The sequence below is a fragment of the Gopherus evgoodei genome, chromosome 1 (assembly GCF_007399415.2).
Source record: "Gopherus evgoodei ecotype Sinaloan lineage chromosome 1, rGopEvg1_v1.p, whole genome shotgun sequence".
Classification (NCBI taxonomy): domain Eukaryota; kingdom Metazoa; phylum Chordata; order Testudines; family Testudinidae; genus Gopherus; species Gopherus evgoodei.
The window spans coordinates 278,958,196-278,975,338 of record NC_044322.1 but is presented as its reverse complement, the minus strand read 5'-3'; the positions used below and the strand labels follow the sequence as shown (position 1 = coordinate 278,975,338).

The 17,143-nt window shown below is 41.3% G+C and overlaps 1 protein-coding gene across 9 annotated transcripts in view; it reads right to left on the bottom strand.

Moving 5' to 3' along the window:
• Positions 1-17,143, bottom strand: part of ANKS1B (ankyrin repeat and sterile alpha motif domain containing 1B) — a 756,551-nt gene that overhangs the window by 242,141 nt on the left and 497,267 nt on the right. For all 9 annotated transcript variants that reach the window (XM_030548477.1, XM_030548479.1, XM_030548473.1 and 6 more), the window contains one exon: positions 10,094-10,246. In XM_030548477.1, coding sequence (XP_030404337.1) covers positions 10,094-10,246 — 153 coding nt within the window. The remainder of the gene's footprint in view (positions 1-10,093; positions 10,247-17,143) is intronic.

The following is a 17,143-nucleotide window of genomic DNA, read 5'->3' as shown; positions in this document are numbered from 1 at the left end:
AGTCTCCTCTCCCTCAATGCTACTATGCTGGCTCTGCCCTGCATATTACTAGCACAGTGGCATTCGAACAGAGATAGGAGCCTTGGAAGAAACAAATACCATCTAAAAATAAAGTGTGAAAGAAACGCCTTGTGGTGTATTCTGCAAAAGCTTTTCATATTTTCAAAAACGAGAGGGTTGGGAAAAAAGTGAAAGAAAAAATATGCATTTCAGATCTACATACTTTGTTTTGATGGGTTTAAATATTATTTTAATGTAGTTTTAGGAATCCTGGATTCAAAGAGGTAGCTTAATAAGATGAAGTGAAAATAAGTCCCAGAGCATAAGGACTCTTACGACATTTAAGCTATAGTGTGTGATAATGTAATACAACCCACCCAACCTCACAAAGCAGCAGCATCTGAAGGCATTGTGCCTAAATTGTGCTTGGTGCATAAAGGGGTCAGGCTATGGCCTAGCATGCATCTCACTTCTTTTGCAGAATCAAGCACTATCACCTATTCTAAATTATCCTGGACATTGCATACTGGGAATACAAAGACTGTGGTTGACTCCTGTGAAGGGGTGAGTGTGAATGGGTTCTCTGAGCCTTCTGCATTTTCTTCCACCATCATTTACTGGAGTATAAAATTGGTACATCCCATTGAATAAAAGCCCTGTGGGACAAGTACTGTGACTGTATCTTAAAAGCATAATTTCTAGGAAAAACCCATCACTATTGGTATTATACCATGTCCATCCACCAGAGCCTTTCAGGAAAGGCTTGATCGAAATGCTAGTGAAGTAAGTGGAAAGATTCCTATTGATTTTAGTGGGCTTTCAATCAGGCCCCAGATGTATAAAATATTAGCAGAGAACCAATCCTTCTTAACAAGCAAAAATGTATGTATCCATATGAACACAATGCAAAATTTGGGTCAGAACAGAACTCCCAACGAGGGACATCAAAATGACTGCCTCTCCTAAAGTTATCTGCCTACATTAAAACTATTGTCACTAAACCAGCTCTGATATCTATTAACTACATATATTTGTTATAAGTCCATATTCACAGAGCTCAGCTTTGGCTAATTTGACTTAGGCAACAGCATGTGCGTTGTCAGAACAGAAACTTACAGAAACTAGAGAAAAACTCCTAAACATCTGGAAGGAGTTCCACAGAAAAGAAGGCAGAATTCTCTGAGCTCTTAAGTTATCCAAAAGAAAAATAATTTTCATCAAACTCCAGTCATTTTTAACAGGAAAGTTTCTTACCAACAACTTGAGTTCCTAGAGAATATTACTTACACAAGTCCCACAATCTTGGAAGCACTTCTCAGCACCAAAAGTCCTGCAATCGTTTGAAAAGCAATTGCAGCCTTTAGAGTCAGAAATGAATGTTCTGAGAGAGTCTAAAGGGCTGTGCCTCCAAACATTCTCAGTTCCTTTTAACTATTTTGAAATACTGCACAGGAGATAACATTGTCTGAGAATGCCAGTTGCTGGTAAGTAACTGGTAAAAAAAAACTTTCATTTTCCTTCCAGACTTGCCTCTGAAGATGGCACTCTTGGGAGATTAAGCAGTAAAAATGACCATAGGAGAACTCAGAAATTCTTAATTGAATGTAGATTGATGGAATACTCTCCTAAAAAAAGAGAGAAAAAAGGCATCTCATCTAGGCCCAGAATACAGAGAGCAAAGCTGAATAACCATATAGCAGCTGTACAAAATTCAGCAGTATATGGTCTGCATTTTCCTGTCAAGCTGTGGAACCTGCCTTTGTTCTACAGGAGTAGACTGACACTGCTTAGTGGGACACCTACCTGGTCATAGCAAATCTGAGTGCAGAGCGAGATTTATTTTGAAAATCTCTGCAGATTGTGATCTATATCGAAAATATCTAAATAGAGATTATTTCCTTCCTTGAGTTCGCTTCAAAAATAATAAACAACTGGTTTTTGAAAATATTTGTTCTTGTTGAAATTTTTCAAATGGTAGCCTACAGCACTTAAAACTTCATTTGTGCTGTCCGGCTTTCCCAGGCAAGCTTTATGATTCTGGGAAGAAGAGTGGGAGATTAGTAGATGAATTCAAGAGAAATTGTAAAAATACATTCTCACCCTAAATTCATCCTTAAAGTAACACCATATCCTTCTTGTTGATGTCTGTGAAAGATCAATCTGCCATAAGTGCCTGAATTTATTTTACGCACCTTATGGAAATAATTTAAACCAATAATGCAATTTGAAAGAGACAGTATAAAGAGCACTCCCCATAGGCTCAAACTATGGAGATACAAGTCTGGTAAGAATTAAATTTATGAAGCTAAATGATTATACATGATAAAGATAAAAATGAATCATCCATATATGAAATCATTTAGAATGTATGCAAGTAGAAGATTCTTGTAGTGTACGGATACTGCTGCTGTGGCTAATAGATAAATGAATCTAGATGAAAGATGAACAAGATTTATTCAGAGGGAATCAGTAGTTCAGACACTGAACAAGAGCAAGGAACATTTTGTTATTAATCTAAATGGAAAAGCATTTCCACTTGAAAGCATAGGTCATCATTTTAGACAGATTAGGCGATTTCAGAAGAATGTGCTTAACCTTTTTCAGAAAGCCAGACTGAGTTCTAGAAAAGGTCTAAACATCCACCCAAGCTAGATAAAGTGAACCTAAATCTGGATATAGAATTTCACCTTGCTCATGGACTAGGAAATCTGAAAGATAAGAGCACAAGCACTGGAAACTCCATTTTCAGGGCAAGGAGAACTGTGTACTGACAAGCTGAGGTCAGGGCTGTTAAAACAATGTGAGCTCTGTCCTATCTCACCATCCTGAGAAATTCACAACAGAGGAGGATTGGCAGGTTGTCATAAATCTTTGATTCCAATGTAGGAGAAGTGAATCTAACAGTCTAAATCACAGAGTCGGGGTCCCTGAAAGAGGATAGAAAAGAAAGCTTGAAGCCAGCATGAAGAAGAGAATAGTGCTTTTTTTCATGTGATTTCAAAGATTCAAGTATTTGAAACAATTCTACTCCGTGGTGCAAGGGAATTAGAGAGAATTTTGAAAAGGTTAAGAAAAGAATAACAGACACAGTAGTAAGCACTAGTTCATAGCTGTTAAGTTGCATATCAAAATAGTTGCTTTGTGCCAGCAAGATGGAGTGAGGAACTAGAGTAGCTAAATGGGTTGGCCTCTATTGCGGACAAAGACTCAAACTGCCCTCCTCTTTAGACTTTCTTAGAATATCCATTTTGTTAGGTATAGTAACAAATGGCAACTGCTCTGGGATTGTTAGAACTGATGTTGGAACCAAAATAAAAGCTGCTCTACAGCAGGACAGTAAAATTCAGTTCTAACCTACGTCTGCTTTCCAAAAAAAACAAAAACAAAAAACATTTGTCTTAGTGCTGAATAGGTCTGTACCTTCAAATGGACAGAAATAGTTATTGACCTTTTTCTGTAACTGTTGTTCTTTGAGCTGTTACATGTTTCCATTCCACTGTAGATGCGTGCATGCCTCAGGCACAGTTATTGAAGATTCTTCCCTCAGCAATACCCGTCAGGGCAGCATGGGTGCCCTCTGCTGCCTCACTACATTGCATGCAGGTATAAAGCATGGAGTTGTCACTGACCTTTCTCAGTTCCTTCCTACCAGAAAGACTCCAATAGAGAGGGGAATGGACATGTGCAACACATTTCAAACCCAACAATTACAGAAAAAGATTAGTAACTGTTGCTTCATCTTTGAATGACTGCACATCTCCATTCCTCTGTAGTTGACTCACAAGTACTTTGAACTGGAGGCTGCTTCGGAGTTCACGTGAACAGGGATTGTAGTATCACCTGTCTAAATCTGGCATCATCTCTAGACTGATAGGAGATGGCATAGTGAGAGGCAAACATACGGATCAATGACTAGGTTGCCGCCCTACAAATATGCAGGATGAGCACATGAGCCAGAAAGGCCATGGAAGCTGCCTACAACCCAGTCAAATTAGCCAACAATCTATCTGGTGGTGCAATACCAGCCAGTCAGTAGCAAGCTGATTGGTAGGCCTAAGCTGATTGGTAGGCGGGAGAAGTGAAGCAGCGACGGCGTGCTCAGGGTGGAGGCGGAGCAGGGGTAAGCTTGGGCGGGGGAGGTGCCTCAGGGCAGCAGGTGAGGGGGGGAGGGATAGCTCAGTGGTTTGAGCATTGGCCTGCTAAACCCAGGGTGGTGAGTTCAATCCTTGAGGGGGCCACTTAGGGATTTGGGGATTGGTCCTGCTTTGAGCAGGGGGTTGGACTAGATGATCTCTTGAGGTCCCTTCCAACCCTAATAATCTATGATTCTAAGATGAATACATCTGGAAATACAGGAAGAGATCCTTTTGGTCAATACTGGATGGCCCTTTATTCTGTTCAAACCCTCAGTGAACAGCTGTGACGAAGACTTAAATGGCCTAGTCTGATCCAGGTAAAAAGCTAAAGTTCTTCTAACACCTAGAGCAAGAGTCAGAGCCTTTCAGAAATGGTGTGCCGAGTCTTTATTTATTCACTCTAATTTAAGGTCTTGCGTTTTTAGAAGGTCTCTCTCTACAAGTCTATAATATATAACTAAACTATTGTTGTATGTAAAGTAAATAAGCTTTTTAAATGTTTAAGAAGCTTAATTTAAATTTAAATTAAAATGCAAAGCCTCCCAGACCGGTGGCCAGGACCTGGGCAGTGTGAGTGCCACTAAAAATCAGCTTGTGTACCACCTAAATATTGGGGTGGAGAAAGATGGTACTCTGGGGAGTGGCACACTGATTTCAACCAATGGGTAAAAAATGTTTGTCTAGAGGATGTTTGCTTAGATGAACAGGCAGCCACAGAAGAGACAGAGGACATTCTTGTAACTTTTGCCCCTCTTTCTGGACAGGTCTGGGTCTGAGGCATGAAAAGTGGAAACTTTTGGGATTGCTTGGGCAGAACAGCCTTTTTTGTTGTTGCTGGTGTATAAATCACCAGAGACTTAAGGACTGCCCTTGAATCCTTAAGACTATGTAGCTTCTCATCAGTCTTTTCAGAAAGCAAGGAGCCTTCAAATGGGAAGTATGTGATGGTTTGTTGCACCTCTGGGGAAAGACTTGATGACTGCTGCTGAGAGGAACTCCACATAGTGATGGAGGAAGTCATAATAGCCACATATAGACTTGCCTGCAAGGTTGTTCTGGCAACTAGCTTGCCCTCCTCCATCATAGCACTGAACTCTTGCTTTGCCTTGTCCAGAAGCCTGTCCTTAAATTTCAGGTACCCATCCCACAGGCTAAATTATACTGACCCAGCAGAACATGAAGGTTCACAATTCTAAGCTATAAATCTCACATGGAATAAAACTTCCTTCCAAATAGGCCCTGCTTCTTTGCTTCTTTCCCTTTTGGCATTGAGACCTGGTGTCACTGTCTCTTTTTTTCATTAGCAGCCAAGACTAGGAGGAGATGGGTATAAAAAGTTCAAACCACTATGAAGGGATATATAATATCTTCTCTCCACCCTTTTTTGCAATAAGAGGCATAGAAGATGAGGTCTGCCATAAAGCCCTGTCAGGCTTCAAGATAGCCTCATTAATAGGGAGAGCTATCTTAGAGTGTCTTATTGAGGCTAAAATGTCAATCAACCTGTGTGACTTTTTCTGAAACTCTCCTGGTTGGATATCCTGAGTTGCAGCCCATCCTCCTAAACAAGCTCTGATGAACTCTGTAATTGTCGGGGCGGGAGAGGCAGACTCTGTTATTATCGCCTCATCAGGAGATGAAGAAAAGAAAGCTAAGGATTGTTGAGGTCAAGACTTCTCTGAGTCATCCACAGGAGAATCCAGAAGATGCAATTCCCTATGCATGGTACTGTTCCTGGGAATGGGTTGGGCAGATAGTAACCTTGTTGTAGATACTCCTGATGCCTAGCCGATGGAGTAAGACAAGAGGGGGAGCAGAGATGCTCTAGACTGTGGAGGGAAGTCCCCAGGTTCCAAAAGGGCCATTGATATGGATGGTGAACCAGTTATGTCTGGGCCCTTGGTCCTTGGAATGCTGAGGCCTGTACCACAGTGGGCAGGCACCCCACTGGGGCTGCTGAACATATCTGGGCTGAGACGCATAAGAGCTGACCTCAGAATTTGGTGAAGAGGTGACCTTGTCAGTACAGGGGAGACCAGTTCTAAGTCCAGAGATGAAGTACTGGCAAGATCATTGCTGTTTTCTCCCTAGATGGAATCCTCTTGAGAGGTACATTAACAGTAGCCGCCTTCTGTACTGAATGGTGCATCGAGGCTGAAGCCAGAATCATTGAAGTGTGTATGCCAGATGTCAGTACCAAGTGGAAGTGGTAAATAGCTGGGGAAACTAGTACCAACAGATCTGATAATTCTTGAGCTGCCTCAAAAGCCTTGGGAGTAGACAGCTCTAGAAAGGGCTCTTGGCTCTGTGGTAATACTGTGTTGGCACTTCAGGAATTGGTTGCAAAGGAAGTTTCCTAGGCTCGGAAGTCAGCAACCCCTCTGGGCTTAAAGATTGTGTCTGTGAGTTTCTCTTCTTTGAGTGCCTCCATGTCCTTGCCTCCGCTTGGGGCTTTCACCGAAGATTTTGAAGACTTACATAAGGAGTGAGTCCAGTGCTGATACTCAAATGGGAACTGGTGACTTCACGCTGCTAAATACTTATATAAATTTACTCTTATATCTATACTATGTACAAAGCCACTAAATTACACTAAAATTAACACTACAGGTACTATAAACACTAAATAGAGTAACAATTGCAAATGCAAGGATAGTGGCTCCAACAACAATCACTGGTGTTAGGAGGGAACTGAGAGGGTGATTGGGATGGCTCTGCCCTTTATACCTGTGTGCAGTGGCATGAGGCAGCAGAGGGCTGCTCTGACAGGTATCACTGAGTGAAAAATCTCCAACTGTGCATAAGGCATGCACACACCTACAGTGGAATGGATGTGTGCAGTCACTCAAAGAAGTAAGGTATCCTTGGCAAGTACCTCATGAGGAAGTCAAGGCATACAATCATGAGCGACATCCTAAAGTAACAGATGAGGCCACTGATCTCAGACTCATATCATACACTTAATATTATTGTTATGGAACAGAAGCAGAACCTAAAGTCTCATGACGCAGCCTCAGGCACAGAAACAGATGTTGACACAGAGGTCTGAAATAGGAGAGTGGAATGAAGAATGTTCACCTCTCAGAAAACACTGGAGGGCTTCCCATTGACTTAAAGGAATGAAGTGAGATCTCAAAGACACTTTGCACAGAAACAAGGAGGGGTTCAGATTCAAAGACTCCACTGGATACACGTGGAGACAACATCAAGGGGTACTCAGATCTGCAGTTTCTAATATATTTGTTATTGGATATTTGTGCTGGGCTCAAATGAAGTGTTTCTTCTTCTTATCATGCTTCTGGAACTTCACAATTGAGGACAGCACAATTGAGAATATTTTGAATTGATTTTAGGACTTCAGATGTGATTCTTTGCTCTCTTTCAAGTACTTGGGCTTTGACTTATTAAAACAGAAGCTATAGTTCCAGAATTATAGGATTCTGCCTTTATAGTTTCCTCCATTAAGAAAATTGTTATTATAAATTCCTGTTTTGTATGGCCCAAGGGTGAAGCCAGTATATTCTAAACAATTGCTTGTGGTGGAACCTTCTTAGAAGCAATTTAAACAGCAGGCATGTTGGTCTGAGATGGACATCTTGTTTTAGTAGGATGCACAATGCCTAAAACCCAATATTCGTGTCGATTTCTGAGAGAAAAGATGGGAAATTACAACTGCACATAACAGTAGATACTCACCTAAATTACACGTTTGCTCACTGAACTATATTTTTATACAGTTGTTAATAGGCTAATCTACAAGAATTCACAAGAAAAGAGAAAAGAAATTAGTAAAACATACATTTAATAGACTGAGATGACACTTCTGAGCCTCTACTGCTTATGGCAGAAGGTTAGGAACAGAGAACTGTTAGGATAAGAAATTTTGTATAACTTAATCTACAGTGTTCAGTTTGGTGGGTAAGGGGTGAGGGCCATGACAGTTATTGCTTTTCAAATAATTCTAGAGCTGATGGCATCAAGGAAGGTGTCTGCCAAAGTGGGAATGAGCAGGGACAATGTTCAAAGGAGACATAAGATTAATCTTTAACAATTCTAGGGCCCGATTCTGATTTGATTTACACCAGTTTTACAGTAGTGCAACTCTACTGAATTCAGTGTAGTTACTCCTCATTTACATTGGTCTAAGTGAGATCAGAATCAGGCCAGAAGCCTTTAATGAGATTTAAAGAGCCACTGGGGGGAGCTACAGGGTAATTTTTTGCCAAATTGATTTTGGCAAAGTGTTCAGAGTGCATAATTATTTTACAGTAGGTAGCATGGACAGGGAACCCTGTGAGACAAAGTTCTCCACCCATTACCTTGTTCAGCTCAGTGCTGGTGATTTGTCTGTGTGAACTTCTGAAATAAAGTTTTTCAAGATTTGATTTCTCTGACTCTGCCTCAGGCTTCACAGTTATACTTAAAAAAAAAGTCACATTTAGAGCTAGGATCTGGACATGAGCCTCTAAACTGTATTCAGGTATGTTCATACAATACCCATTGAATTCAACGGGCATTATGCATGTGTAGAACATCTGGGGAGAAATTGGTCCTTACATCAATCCATTTTCATGTTAATAAATGCATGCAATGGGATTTTCATGCGACCACTGTGAGGGGAAGAAATTGTATCACATAATAATTTTATCTTTCAATTTATGAATTCTCTTTTTTCAAGTCCCTGTTCTGGGCTGCATCTGAGCTGTACTCTGTGCAACTCAGGGGATAGTGGAAAATGACCTTATACCATCTTTATGCCCTCCCTTTCCCTAACCCTGAGGTTCACTGAATTGTTCCCCAGCATAAGTTAGAGCAGCTACTCTAACTTATGCCTGCCTGCCTATGGCCTGCAAGGGACTGTTCTGGCAGTCAGGGGTTGATGGGGCATAGAAGCACTATGGCAATGGCCTCTTCACCAGGGAGAGGAATACTTCTTCTGTTTCTGTGGGGAGGGTAGAAAGCGTGTGACATAAGTGGTCTTTGCCATCCAGGGAACCGCCTACAGGCCAGTTCAGCTCTCTGTCTGGATGCCTGGAGCAATTGTAGCAACCATCTTTTACAAATAGAAACAATTCAATTGCAGATACCTTAGCCTCTGTGGAAGTTATATATGATAATGTTTTCCTGTCAAGTTAGCCATTATAACAGTACAAAATTGGACTTGCTCTACAGACAATACATAATACCTTTACAGTTATGTCCATGTATTTGTGCATCACCAAATCTATCGCAATTGAGAGATAAGAATACAAGGTTACAATCAGAAGGGAAGAGTTAAAATACTTTGTTCCTTAAATATAGTTTCTTGAGTACATTCAAGGTTTGTTTTATCTATGCTTCATGTAGCCTGAGTATATGGAGAAAATAAATTATAAGCAACCTTCTTGTAAGTACTGTTGCTATACTCTTCTCAATCAAACTGGAGACAATATGTTTTATAGTTATCACTTTTGTTTTCATGTACCTTTTGGAAAAACATACTTTAAAAGAGTTCTTAGTCTTCCTGAAGCCAAAGCTCATACCATACTAATTTAGTTGCATGATTAAGAGAAGGACCAAATAAATGGAAATGAAAGGTATATTAATCTCAGGTATAAAAGATGTAATCCAGTGATTCTCAAACTTTTGCATTGGTGACTCCTTTCACACAGCAAACATCTGAGTGCGACCGCCTTCATAAATTAAAAAACACCTTTTTTTATATTTAACACTATTATAAATGCTGGAGGCAAAGCGTGGTTTGGGGGTGGAGGCTGATGGCTCATGACCCCCTGATGGGTCATGACCCCTCAGTTTGAGAACCCTGTAATCTTTAACAATAAATAAGAGACAGGAACAGTTTATGTTGCTATTTCTTTTCATATTATCTCTTTGATTTATAATGGGACACATCAAAGGGTATTTAAAAGTGTGTTCATTGCAGAATTGCTTTTCATGCTACAAATAGATCAACTTACATTAACTAATTCACTCTCCCAGATTTTTTTCACAAGTTCCATCGATGTATAGCCATTAATCAGAAAGGATTTGGTATAGTCACCCAGTTCAATGGACTCCAGCCACTCTGCCACAGAGGTGGGGTTGTAGCCATCATTACCAATCTGCTTCATCTGAAATATACAAATGACTAAGGATTACTAGAAATATTATTAAGCACCCTTTATGACAGCAATAAAATATGTTAAGTTTTTGGGTCAGAGTTATCTTATTTTGACTAATAGATAGGTAGAATCAGAGGCTCAAATGGGGAAAGAATAAGTTAAAAATTACTTAGACAAGTTAGATGTCTTCAAGTCACCAGGGCCTGATGAAATACATTCTAGAATACTCAAGGAGCTGACTGGTCTGATCCATTAGTGATTATCTACGAAAAGTAAAGGAAGATGGGAGAGATTCCAGAGAACTGGAAAAGGGCAAATATAGTGCCAATCTATAAAAAGGGAAATAAGGACAACCAGGGGATTACAGACCAGTCATCCTAACTTCAGTACTCAGAAAGATAATGGAGCAAATAATTAACTAATCAGTTTGCAAACACCTAAAAGATAATAAGGTGATAAGTGAGTGTGGTTCACAGTAAAGCTGTAAGGGCATATTGACTGGGGTCCTGCAGGGATCTGTTCTGGGTCCAGTACTGTTCAATATCTTCATCAATGACTTTGATAATGGCATAGAGAGTACACAAAAATTTTGAAGACAATAGCAAGTTGGGAGGGATTGCAAGTGCTTTGGGAGAAACAGGATTAAAATTCAAAATGATCTGGACAAACTGGAGAAATGGTCTGAAGTAAATAGGATGAAATTCAGTAAGGACAAATGCAAACTACTCCACTTAGGAAGGAAGAATCAGTTGCACACATACAAAATGGGAAATGACTGCCTAGGAAGGAGTACTCCAGAAAGGGATCTGGGGGACATAGTGGATCACAAGCTAAATATGAGTCAACAGTGTAACACTGTTGCAAAAAAAGCAAACATCATCCTGGGATGTATTAGCAGGAGTGTTGTAAAGAAGACACCAGAAGTAATTCTTCCACTCTACTTGCACTGATTAGGCCTCAACTTGAGTATTGTGTCCAGTTCTGGGTGCCATATTTCAGTAAAGATGTTGAGTCTGGAGAAGAGAAGACTGAGGGGTGACATGATAACAGTTTTCAAGTATATAAAAGAATCGCACTGTTAAACAATAATAGAATACCATTTATTTAAATATTTGTGGATGTTTTCTACATTTTCAAATATATTGATTTCAATTACAACACAGAATACAAAGTGTACAGTGCTCACTTTATTTTTTATTACAAATATTTGCACGGAAAAAACAAAAGAAATAGTATTTTTCAATTCACCTAATACAAGTACTGTAGTGCAATCTCTTTATCATGAAAGTTGAACTTACAAAGGTAGATTTATGTACAAAAAAAAACTGCATTCAAAAATAAAACAATATAAAATTTTAGTGCCTGCAAGTCCACTCAGTCCTACTTCTTGTTCAGCCAATCACTCAGACAAACAAGTTTGTTTACATTTGCAGAAGATAATGCTACATGCTTCTTGTTTATAGTGTCATCTGAAAGTGAGAACATGCATTCTCATGGCACTATTGTAGCTGGCGTCACAAGATATTTACGTGCCAGATGCACTAAAGATTCATATGTCCCTTCATTCTTCAACCACCATTCCAGGGGACACACATCCACGCTGATGACAGGTTCTGCTCAATAACAATGCAAAGCAGCTTTCTTTTTTGGTGGTTTGGGTTCTGTAGTTTCTGCATCAGAGTGTTGCTCTTTTAAGACTTCTGAGAGCATGCCTCAGATTTTGGAGGGCAATTCAGATTCTTAAACCTTGGGTCGAGTGCTGCAGCTATCTTTAGAAATCTCACATTGGTACCTTCTTTGTGTTTTGTCAAATCTGCAGTGAAAGTGTTCTTAAAATGAACAGCATGTGCTGAGTCATCATCCGAAACTGCTCTAACATGAAATATATGGCAGACTGCTGGTTAAACAGAGCAGAGGACATACAATTCTCCCTCAAGGAGTTCAATCACAAATTTAATTAATGCATTGTTTTTTAATGAGTTTCATCAGTATGGAAGCATGTCCTCTGGAATGGTGGCCAAAGCATGAAGGGGCATACGAATGCTTAGCATAGCTGGCACGTAAATACCTTGCAATGCCAGCTACAAAAGTGCCATGCAAATGCCTGTTCTCACTTTCTGGTGACAATGTAAATAAGAAGAGGGCAACATTATCTCCTGTAAATGTAAATAAACTTGTTTGTCTTAGCTATTGGCTGAAGAAGAAGTAAGACTGAGTGGACTTGTAGGCTCTGGAGTTTTACATTGTTTTGTTTTTGAGTGCAGTCATGTAACAAAAAAAATTCTACATTTGTAAGTTGCCCTTTCATGACAAAGATATTACAGTACAGTACTTGTCTGAGGTGAATTGAAAAACACTATTTCTTTTGTTTATCATTTTTACAGTGCGACTATGTATAATCAAAAATAATATACATTTTGATTTCAATTACAAGACAGAATATTATATATATGAAAATGTAGGAAAAACATCCAAAATACTTAATAAATTTCAATTGGTTTTCTATTGTTTAACAGTGTGATTAAAACTGCGATTAATCCCAATGAATTTTTTTAATCACGATTAATTTTTTTGAGTTAATCGTGTGAGTTTTCTGTGATTAATCAACAGCTGTAAGTACTGGATCAAACTGCATATGCGAGAAGAATGAATTACACAAGAGCATCAATGTGCAATAATATTATAAGTATCACATCATTAAACAAAAGTGTAACTACTGCTAACTTAGTCATATATTACAGTAGTAAATTTTTAAGAAGATTTAGGAGGTTTAGAAGGCTTTATATTTTGCATAGAATTTATGGTATGTTTGAAACTTTAATACAGTCAGTGCTGGCAGCCTCCTACTTTTCTCTGCTATACATATTTTTACTTTAAGGGAACAAAACAAGAGTGACAGAAGCATAATGCTTTTGAGCTTAAGTTTTAAGTGAATGACAACGTAATTTAAAAAGTAGAGATTGCTGAACTTAAAATCTTGCCTGAACCAATTGTATTTCTTTATAGTTTATTTGAAATATAATTTGAACGCAAGGCAGTAGAAAAAATTTAGTTTGCTTTTGAAAGCTGGAGTACTGTTCACCGAAATATACAATGCTGTCACTTCAAATACTTGGCAGACACCTAGCACATCATGATCTTGATCTTATTTTGTTGCAGTTTCCCGGAGGAACAGGCAAAACTAGGCACGCTGCGGGGGTGGGTGGGGGGTGTCTGTCACTCTGTTCTCTGGCTCTTTGTTGCACGTGCTGGATATAAAACTTTATACGATTAATGTGAGATTGTTGTCTTAGATCATAAAACAGGGACTGGCAGGTTTCCACAGAGCAGGGGACCGCAGAAGCCCTGAGAGCTCTGATTCTGAGGCAGTCCACCTGGAGCGCTGTGCCTGAGTAGGGCACCCAGTGTCCCCATGTAGGGAAGTGGTGTGGTTCCCTGGTGCCCTGGAGAGGGACGAGCTCCACCGGACACCAGAGTGGGCAGAGCCAAAGCACTTCAAGCCCACCCCCCAGAGGGTCAGAGGCCAGACTTGAAGTATAACAGCCCAATCCTGAAGCTCACTCGAGAGGCAGCCGTTGGAGAGGCCAGATGCCTGCGGTACAGCTTCCACTGGGACACATGGAGACTGGCCTGACCGGCTGACACTCGACGCGGATCAGCGTGTGGGAGAGTTGCCAAGCCTACCCCTCCAGAACAGTTGCTGAGCTTACCCCTCACCAGCTACCCCGAGGATCCAATGGTGATCGACACCCCCGAGGACACCACTTTGACCCAGGTACCTCCAGAGGAGAAGTAGCCCGGGGACAGCCGACCCAAGTCTGGCTGAAACAGCCGGAACTCATGTCAGTGTGTTGCGGTCGGGATCCCCTCTGACACAGCAGTGGGTCTTTGGCCGCTGCTAGGGCCCTGGGGCTGGGACGCAGTGGAGTGGGAGGGCCTGTGTCCCCCCTGCCACCCAACGCGTGGGTGGCAGTCTCCCCCTCTTCCAGGCCGTTCGGAGCCTGAAGCGTGGGTGTACTATCTACCTCTATTTGCTCGGCCCCTGTCTGAGGGCCTGAGCCTTGAACTCATTGCTGCCTCACCCTGACCCAGGGCCTGGGCTTGTTAACTGCTAACTGCTACCTGTGTTTGCTCAGCCCCCTGCTGGATGGTTTGTGTCAGGACTAAGGGAGGCGGTGTGGTTCCCCACTGTCCTTGAGAGGGACGAACCCTGACGAACCCTCTCTACACCCCAGTTTCTGAGGAAGCTTTCCCTGGAGCCAGGTCTCCTAGCACAGATTGAAGGAGAATGACAATTCCAATTCATGGAGAACTTCAACATTTTGGGAGGTTGTTCTGAACTGGAATGAAACCAGACTTTGAAATCATCTGTGAAACAGAATTACTGTTCTCTGCCCAGCTCTACTACAGCCATCCATAACTCAGTTTTTACTATAAGCCTGCTCTACATTAAATCTCACTCACTGACATGAGAGATACAGCCCTTCAGTCACAGAAGTAGAGATAATAGACTAGGTAGCTTATTACTTATTCCATACTTATCTCCAATCCCCATTTTATGATCTAAAACAACAATTTCACACCACCATAAACTTTCATATCCAGCACCTGCAACAAAGAGCTAGAGAATACAGCGGAAGACCATCTGTGCAGCATGTCTACTTTTGCCAGTTTGGTAGCAGTGCCTGATCCGGATGTGCATGCTCAGTAGCCACCTTGTGGTATTGTTGGCGCTTGCGTGTCCCAACCCCCTCAGTTCCTTCTCTACTGTAAAGCTCATATAGGGAACTCCAGAGTAGAGGGGAGGAGGGCAGGTAGTGGAGCACCCACAGGGATACACATCTCCAAGAACCTCAGTTACTGCACAAGGTGAGTAACCTTTTCTTCTTTGAATGCTGTCCCTGTGGGTGCTCCACTTTAGGTGACTGTAGAGCAGTACCCTGTTATGGAAGGTTGGGTTCCAGAGCAGGTTGAACAGTTGATGATAATACAGTAAGGCTGAGTACTGCACTGTTCTCAGAGCTTTTCATTATTGCACAGTGGCTTGTGAACATGTTTTATTGAACCCCAGGTGGGAGCCTGACATATTTCTTTGATTGGGACATAATGTAGAAAAGCAGTTGAGGTAGAAACGGCTCTCGTTGAATGGGCTCTGATCCCTGTCAGGGGTTCTATCTTTTGTTGCTAATAACATAGGTGGATGCAAGTCGAAATCCATTTTGATAGTCTGTTTTGAAATGGCTGAATAATGGTGGAGATGAAGAGTCTTGGTGACTAAAAGAAAGGTTTTGTTCTCTCTAGATAGAATGCTAGTGCTCTTCTAACATCGACTGTGTGGAGAATAGATTCCTGGGTAGACCCATGTGGCTTTGGGTAGAATGCAGGGAGATGTATAGGTTGATTGATATGGAATGATGAGGGTATCTTAGGTATGAATTTAGGGTGTGGTCACATAGTCACTTTGTCCTTAGAGAATATAGTATAAAGATAGATGGGCCATGAGTACCCCGATCTCACCCACTCTACGTGCTGAGGTGATCACAACTAGGAATTCTACCTTCATTGATAGGTACAGTAGTGAACAGGGTTTGAAGGGTGCTCTGGTAAATCCTCTGAGGACTAAGATTAGGTCCCATGCTGCTGTAGGGTTGCAGACTTCAAGGTACATGTTCTGAAATCCTGCAAAAAAGCATTTTGTAATTGGATGTGTGAAGGCTATGAAACCATCAGTCTTATGATGGAAGGCGGATATGGCAGTGAGGTTTACCTTGAGTGAACTAATGGACAGCCCTGAGTGTTTCAAGTGTAGCAAGTACTCCAGGATCTCATGGATTGGTGTTGTATGTGCAGATGTGTGTGTTGTGACACCACAAAGTGAACCTTTTCCATTTATGCAGGTAAGTAGTGCATGTGGTGATTTTCCTGCTATTTAGTAATACATTTTTAACCTCTTCTGAACAGGTTAGTTCGTCTCATTGGAGCCATCAAGCAGCCAGGCCTTCAGGTGGAGTTTTGGTAGATTTGGATGAATGATTCGACCCTCATCCTGAGACAGGAGATCCCGTCGAATGGGAAATGCTGGGAATGCGTACAGGAGGGGGAGCATTCCATATGATGAGGAAGGCATCTCCTAGGGAGTGTGGTCCTAGTCCTGCTTGCAAGCAAACGCTTTGGCATTTGCAGTTTTGTGCTGTTGTGAAGAGTTTGATGTGTGGTAGTCCCCACATGCAGAATATGTGTTGTGCTACTTTGTTGTTCAGCTCTCATTCGTATTCTTTGGAAAACTGTCTGCTCAACATGTCTGCCGTCATGTTCTCTTGTCCTGGGAGGTAAGATGCAGCAATAGTAATAATGTGGGTAATGCACCAGTTCCATAGTTTCACAGCTTCTGTGCATAGGGAATGAGAATGCACTGCTCCCTGCCTGTTTATGTAGAACATACAGGCTATGTTGTCTGTCATTATTTTTACCTATATGTTTCTTATCATCAGAAGGAAGTGTTTGCATGCATTTCAAATTGCTCGTACTTCGAGTAGATTGATGTGTAATAATGACTCCTCAGGAGACCATTTCCCTTGGATTTTGTGATGGTTCAAGTGTGCACCCCATCCTATCAGTGGGGCATCTGTGGTGATTAGGATGGATGCAGGGACTTGTTGGAATTGAACCCCAGTGCACACATTGCTCGGCATTGTCCACTATTGTAGGGACTGTGTGACTTTCGGTGGTAGCGATAGGATTTTGTTTAGGTTGTGTCTGCTTGGTATGCATACCGTGCTTAGCCATCCCTGGAGACACCGCATGTGCAGTCGTGCGTGTTTCACTATGAAAGTAGAGGCAGCCATGTGTCCTAATAGTTGCAGGCATGTGCATGCAGAGACTGTCGGACTGCTTGTGATCATAGAT